Consider the following 6786-nt stretch of genomic DNA (forward strand, 5'->3'; position numbering starts at 1 on the left):
GAAACTTACAGTGCAGGAAGAAGTCAGCAGCAGTGAGTCATGTGTTAGTGGTACAAAAAAGAGACGATGCAGCCTTTGTAGATCTGACGATCATAACCGTGTAACCTGTCCTCTTAGGCTTAGTTGAAGCTTTTAAAATTTTTATATATTGACATGTTTCATTGTTCATTTGAATTATATAATGTTGACCTTTTATAGGTGTTTGTCATTGTTGGAATCTGTTATCGAATCTGTCAGATGCTTGCAAGTCCCACTTGGCACTTATGGCACTATTAGTGCCATAAGTGCCATTTGGGCCATTTTACTTGTTTATGTTTTCCGAAGACACTTGTGACACTATTAGTGTCATAAGTGCCAAGAGAACCATTGAGTTTTGGAATATCCTTTAGCACTTATGGCACTAATAGTGCCATAAGTGCCAAGAGGGTCATTTTATTTTGTATTTTATTTCCGAAAACACTTATGTTTTTTGGGATATCCTTTATTAGTGCTATAAGTGCCAAGAGGGCCATTTTACTTTGTTTTATTTTGCGTTTCCGCAAGCACTTATTTTGGATATCCTTAAGCACTTCTGGCACTAATAGTGCCATAAGTGCCAAACCTGCTATGTACTTGACAATCCAAACCTTTAGGGTTCTGACTAAAACATACCATATATATCACATAATCAAAATAAACTAACTGATCACCAAGTTCTTTATCAAGCCTAAACTGATTGACAATCAAAATAAACTAACTGATTGTTTTACAAATATAAACTGATTGTTCATTCACGAAGATTGGCTGCCGCAACGCCTTCACCGTCATCTTCGCCTTCACCGGCATCCTCTTGTTCATCTTCATCTTCCAAGGGCTCAAAGGTACTTGCATCCGTGCTGAATTTGTAGATGCTTTCTGCTATCTTTTCACGGAATGTTTTAAGCCCCGCCTTGCTCATGTTCTTTTCAACGAACTTTCCAGTAAGCATCATCTCGACATACTTAATAAACAGAACCCCACAACTTACGCTATCCAGTTGTTTCAGATTGTTCGATCCATCGTATGGGTAGGAATATATCCATTCTGTGTATTTCCCATCCACATTGCGCTTCTCATAATAGCCAATCTTCTTGAGGATCTGTGGTATAATCCTGCAGATTGGCAAGAAAGCACATTGACGTATATCGAGATGGATATCATCGAACTTGTGCTGATTGGAGTCATATATCGTCAACTCATGGTCCGTGAAATTCACCAAACAGGTGGCCCAGTGATCGTTGAAGTGAACAATCATGATGAGCTGACATTAAATAACATACATTAGTCAAAAAAATAAACAATACGACTTACACTTAACTCACTTGGGTATTGACACACTAACCTTCTCAACATCGTTCCATTTCTTGACATACTCCCCCCATCGTGGCTCTTTCCCCACTGCAAACAAGCATAGCCTCTTCATTTGTTCCTCTTGTATGATCTCTTCGCTTTTTGGGTCATATGTTGTGCCTTTCGGATCTTTTCCATGTAATTCATTCCATACTTGGTCTATGGTAGCCTGTGCATTATTATATTTGAGTTGTTATATGCTTTATATTGTAATTTCAGTTGGCACTTATGGCACTAATAGTGCCATAAGTGCCAACCGAAATCCAAAATGTAACAAGTAATCGTTTCTCTTGGCACTTATGGCACTATTAGTGCCATAAGTGCCAACCAAAATCCAAAATGTAACAAGTAATCGTTCCTCTTGGCACTTATGGCACTATTAGTGCCATAAGTGCCAACCGAAATCCAAAATGTAACCAAGTAATCGATGTTCCTCAAGGCACTTATGGTACTATTAGTGCCATAAGTGCCAACCGAAATCCAAAATGTAACCAAGTAATCGATGTTCCTCAAGGCACTTATGGCACTAATAGTGCCATAAGTGCCAAGATGAGCATATTATTATGAAATATATATATATTACAATAAGAAATTATTAAGTAATTACCGAGAACATTGTGCCTGTGATGGCAATGTTTGCAGGGAATTCAATTCCTTCAAAACCAGCCAACTCTGGTTTTGCTGCTAGCACGGCAAGGTAAGAGTCTATGCTTTGACTGTCTAGCTTTTCGGTAGTCTTCTTTATCAGACCAAACCAATTTTTGTCCACCAGATATGGCAAACCCACATTCCTCCTGGACATATCAATGCATATGAGAATGTTAATTGGAATGATGATACATTAGGCATACATTAGGCAAATCTATTCAATGCTACTTAATTACTTACTGTTCAGCTTCTTTGCTCCTCAGGTACCTAAGAAAATTTGTTCCTCTGACATCATCACGCCGGAATGGACTTTTACATGCTGCAGATGGCATCCTCATCCTGGTTGGTCTGATTTGCCCCAATTGTTGAGGCGGGGATGCTGTTGCTGCTGCCACTGCTGCAGATGTTCCTGCTTCATGTTGTGCGGTTGCTAGTGCTGCCGCTGCGGCTGATATTCCGGCTTCAATGTCTGCATTGCTGGTGGTGTGGGTGTTGGTGTTGGTGTTGGCATAGAAGCCGGTGTTCCCCATACTTGGCGGTAAAATCTCTCCTCAGTTTCACAGTGCGCCATCCATTCTGCTGTGCTTGCAACCTGGTTTGAAAACAATGATTAGTGTGAGGAATACAATATTAAGCACTAAGAAATTTTAACCTCTTGTGGTGGCCTATATTGCTGTCTTTGACGCAATTTGCTAACGACGCAGTCAGCTATGTCATTTATCAGCTCTTCCCGATTGAAATGTTCAACAAATTCAATGCGCGCTCTCTTTGCTGCGCTTTCTCCCACTTTTTCAATAAATTGCTTCATTTCCGAGGCTGTGAATGTCATCACAGCCTCTCCCTGCTGTTGTTGTTGATGTTGCTGTTGTTGATGCTCTTGCTGTTGCTGGTTTCTTCCTTCTCCTTCGCTCTCTATCCTTTGTTCTTGAATCATTCTGACCCCCTCATACCTCGCGGCCATTTTCTTTGCTCTCTTCTTGCTGCCATCCGCAGTGGGACTGTACTGCAAAATGAATGGTGTTCCTTCTTCTTCAATAGATGCTCAGTGTTTATGTTGCTTTTCCTCTTCTGTTGGTTTCAGTGAAAAATGAACCTGCACAAGGACCATTTTACTTCATGTTTTTTTGGATTTCCTTTGGCACTTATAGCACTAATAGTGCCATAAGTGCCAACAGGAGCAGAACAACATGGCACTTATTAAGTATTTTTACCTGTTCGCCAGCTTCCGGTTTCCTGCGATTGTTAGTGTAGGTGAACCTCAGCATCCGAGGGAATACTTTTGAGGGTTTTCTTTCTCCGATATCCTTTCCCAGCTTTGGGAGAGCACAATACATCCAAGCCTGACAACACAGAATCAAATGAGGTAATTTAGTTTTTATTGGGAAAACAATGTGAATTGAACAATATTTAATGATACTTACCAAGAAGGCAAGAGTGTTCCCGGTTAGATGATATGATGCATTTGCTGCTGGAGTGCTTCTCACCTTGTTGATTGCATGAATTGTCATCTGAAATGACATGCTGCCCCATGGGAATTCCTCCCATGCTGTTGTGTCCTCCAAAAGCACCCAGAGCCAATCCGGAATTCTGGAATTCGTACCATCATAGCCAAATATCAGATCCGTCACTAGTAGCATCTTTGCTGCCTTAACGTAGTCCGCTTTATGCTCACCCAAACCTCGGGTCATAAACATCTCCCTCAATTTGTTGGGGGAAATTTCCCTACCGCCAAGAACTCTCTGATAAAAAGAATTCTCAAGTATGATGTGATCTGCATAGGGGTTAAAGTTGCTTGACCCAAATTTCAATCCTGTCATAAAAAAAAAACTCAATCCTGGAAAACCTCGTCACATAGTCATCCACGATAAAAAACAACGCCGTCTCATCCGGATTTGATTGTCCTGCTATCTGTCTTGATATCATGAAATGCAGGCATTGGCCTGATCGTGATATGCGGGATGGCAGTTTTAGGAAATCGCTGAAAACAGACTCTTGCAGCTCACGGTATACATTGTCACCCTTTAAAACATCGTTTATGATTTCAATAATGTTCTCCTTGCCCGTAATGTTGACCTTGTGTTTTATTTGCTCCATACCTTTTCGTAGGTATTTCCATTGTACCTTCATTCCGAAAATAAAAGCATGCCAAAATGAATGAAATGTATTATAATGAGATCTTAAATACACAGTTGGCACTTATGGCACTAATAGTGCCATAAGTGCCAAAGGAAATCTAAATTAAAAACACATCAAGTAAAATGACAGATTTCATCAGATCTACAAACGGAAATCCCAACAATAACAGATTCCAACAATGACAAACACCTATAAAAGGTCAACATTACATAATTCAAATGAACAATGAAACATGTCAATATATAAAAATGTTAACAGCTTCAACTAAGCCTAAGAGGACAGGTTAAATGGTTATAAGCGTCAGATCTACAAACGGAAATCCCAAAATGAAGCCAAGTAATCCAAAATAAACCAAGTAATCCAAAATAAACCAGAGTAATCAATGTTTCTCTTGGTACTTATGGCACTAATAGTGCCATAAGTGCCGAGAGGAAATCCCAAAAAAACTGAGTAATTCCAACATGCAAATCATCAAGTAAATTAGGGTTTTCAAGGAATTACTGTAGTTGACAAATCATCCTCATCTTCACCGGCGGACTCTTCGGAGTTTTCTTCCTCGCTGGCTTCTTCTTCCGCTCCGGATTCTTCTTCCTCGCCGGCTTCTTCTTCCTCTCCGGATTCTTCTTCCTCGATGGCTTCTTCTTCCTCTCCAGAATCTTCTTCCTCGGCGGCTTCGTCTTTCTCGCCGGCTTCTTCGGCCGTGGTTGGAAGAGTCACCACCCGGATCGGTGATTGTTGTTCCTCAGATCCGGAACTCTCATCTGCATTGATTTCTTTGCAAATATCTATGACGCTTCCAGGAACTCTAGATCCGGCTTTTTCCTCGCCGGATTCTGCAGCGCGCTGGCGCTTGGAGGTCGAGCCGGTTTGTGAAGCCTTGCGCTTGGTCATTTTTTGGAGTGGATTTGAGTGGATAAACGGATAATATGCAGGTGGAGAAGATGAAGGTGGGTGGTTGACGACGGTTGACAGTAGTTCACGGCGGTTTTCCACGAGATTTCCGGCGGCGTGGTTGAGGGCGGTTTAGGGTAAAAGGGCCGAGAGAGAACGGTAAATGGCGGTGAAAAATTGGTGCACAAATGGTAAATAATTAGTTTTGTTCAAACCCTATAACCCGCCCGCGACCCTAAACCCTACCCGCACGCGACCCGATACCCGGTCCGCCCCTTAAGGGTAAAATCGTCCGAAATCACAAAAAAATGACAAAATTTAAGTATTTTCAATTAGTGGCCAAAATTTGTGTTTTATGCTTCATTTTGGCTACCTCAAAATTTTTCTCAAAAAATAATCTAATAAACATAAATATAAACGATACTTTAATATTAAAAATAGTACATTTCAAAATATTGTTCAAAATTACAAAAATAAAAAATATTATATAATTATCTAATTTATCACGTGGACTCAGGCAAGTGATAGTTTTGTAGTTTTAATTTAGTTAGTAATATTATTTTTATTCATTTTTTTTGAAATATTTCTATTAATTAACCATTCTGGCCTATTCCCAATATAACCCAATTCGGCCGTCATTTTAAAGTAGAATTGAGGCCCACCAAAATCAAAATAAAATTAAAGAAATTTTCTCTCACCTACTGTTGGAGAACTTTATGGAATACATAATACACGAGATTTTTGTTATAACACATAATAGTATTACTTAAAAAAATTTGGGGGTACAGTCGTACCCCCACCGCCCCACTCTGCATCCGCCCCTGGTCGTCATTCATGTTCAGATTTGTTCGTCCTCAAATTCTTCAATTCCCACAAATGGCCCAAATGTAAATTTGAGATCAAAATGTGCAAGACACTCAAGAACTCGGCAAGAGAAGCAACAAAACGCAACAACACAATAACCAAAAACAAACGAAAATCAAAGAAAGATAATAAAGGAACACAAGAATTGTGGTTCAGCCATAAGGCCTACATCCACGGGAAGTCAATTGATGTGAATTTGCTAAGAAAACATACAAATACAAGATCAAGCAAAACAAATTGCCCATGAAGTGCAACTACTGTTCTAATCTCTCAATCTCTCCACACCTTTCCTCTCTGAACATAATTCACGTAAAAGATGATGAAACTACACTAAAATACAACTTACATATATATATATCACCGAGTGAGATAATCATAACCATTAAACACCAACAGCTCAATATATCCAGAGCATGCAAATGAATCTTCTCTACATTCAGTTATAACAGATTAGGAGCTGCCTTTTGATTAATTGCATGCATGGCCTTCAAACTCTGCTATTTGCAGTTCAAGTCCCTCGACATAAAGTGTGTCATCACAAACTAATTAATAGCAACAGAGGATAACAAAAACAAAATTAAAGTCCATCATATTTTACTGTGGCAAGTGCGTATTTACCTAACAGTCGCAGATCATGTATTATTGAATCGCATCTTTTAATAACCGACATTATTTCCATACAGTTTTTATGTTGAGAGTTTATTTTTAGACTTTTAGAAGGGTTATGTTCACAAAATTGTCTGCATCTTTATGGGTTTTTTTTTGTAGACAAATAAAACAATTTAATTTATTTTACTAGTACACCGACTTCGTATTTGAAACAATATAATTTATTTCCGACAAATCAAAGGACCATGCATATTAAATCTCTTATAAAAT

The 6786-nt window shown here is 39.2% G+C and overlaps 3 protein-coding genes across 3 annotated transcripts; all 3 read right to left on the reverse strand.

Annotated features, from left to right (window-relative positions):
- Positions 1-443: 443 nt before the first annotated feature.
- Positions 444-2170, reverse strand: LOC131023556 (uncharacterized). Its single transcript, XM_057953101.1, has 3 exons — positions 1976-2170; positions 1361-1537; positions 444-1279 (listed from the first exon to the last, which is right to left on the reverse strand). The coding sequence occupies exons 1-3, from the start codon at positions 2168-2170 to the stop codon at positions 767-769; spliced, it is 885 nt and encodes a 294-aa protein (XP_057809084.1). The 3' UTR covers positions 444-766.
- Positions 2171-2446: 276 nt separating this feature from the next.
- On the reverse strand, positions 2447-3080 carry LOC131023558 (uncharacterized). The gene is made up of 2 exons (XM_057953102.1): positions 2669-3080; positions 2447-2608 (listed from the first exon to the last, which is right to left on the reverse strand). Exons 1-2 carry the CDS (start codon positions 2975-2977, stop codon positions 2447-2449), a joined length of 471 nt encoding a protein of 156 aa, XP_057809085.1. The 5' UTR covers positions 2978-3080.
- Positions 3059-4123, reverse strand: LOC131023559 (uncharacterized). Its single transcript, XM_057953103.1, has 3 exons — positions 3438-4123; positions 3228-3356; positions 3059-3109 (listed from the first exon to the last, which is right to left on the reverse strand). Exons 1-3 carry the CDS (start codon positions 3831-3833, stop codon positions 3059-3061), a joined length of 576 nt encoding a protein of 191 aa, XP_057809086.1. The 5' UTR covers positions 3834-4123.
- Positions 4124-6786: the final 2663 nt, after the last annotated feature.

Source organism: Salvia miltiorrhiza, chromosome 4 (assembly GCF_028751815.1).
Source record: "Salvia miltiorrhiza cultivar Shanhuang (shh) chromosome 4, IMPLAD_Smil_shh, whole genome shotgun sequence".
Taxonomy (NCBI): Eukaryota; Viridiplantae; Streptophyta; class Magnoliopsida; order Lamiales; family Lamiaceae; genus Salvia; species Salvia miltiorrhiza.

Coding starts and splice junctions, on each gene's coding strand:
- LOC131023556 (XM_057953101.1), bottom strand. CDS start 2,170: ATGTCCAGGAGGAATGTGGGTTTGCCATATCTGGTGGACAAAAATTGG. Junction 1,538..1,975: donor TCACAGGCACAATGTTCTCG/GTAATTACTTAA, acceptor AATAATGCACAG/GCTACCATAGACCAAGTATG. Junction 1,280..1,360: donor AATGGAACGATGTTGAGAAG/GTTAGTGTGTCA, acceptor ATTTAATGTCAG/CTCATCATGATTGTTCACTT.
- LOC131023558 (XM_057953102.1), bottom strand. CDS start 2,977: ATGGCCGCGAGGTATGAGGGGGTCAGAATGATTCAAGAACAAAGGATA. Junction 2,609..2,668: donor AATATAGGCCACCACAAGAG/GTTAAAATTTCT, acceptor TTTTCAAACCAG/GTTGCAAGCACAGCAGAATG.
- LOC131023559 (XM_057953103.1), bottom strand. CDS start 3,833: ATGACAGGATTGAAATTTGGGTCAAGCAACTTTAACCCCTATGCAGAT. Junction 3,357..3,437: donor GGAACACTCTTGCCTTCTTG/GTAAGTATCATT, acceptor CTGTGTTGTCAG/GCTTGGATGTATTGTGCTCT. Junction 3,110..3,227: donor AACCGGAAGCTGGCGAACAG/GTAAAAATACTT, acceptor GTCCTTGTGCAG/GTTCATTTTTCACTGAAACC.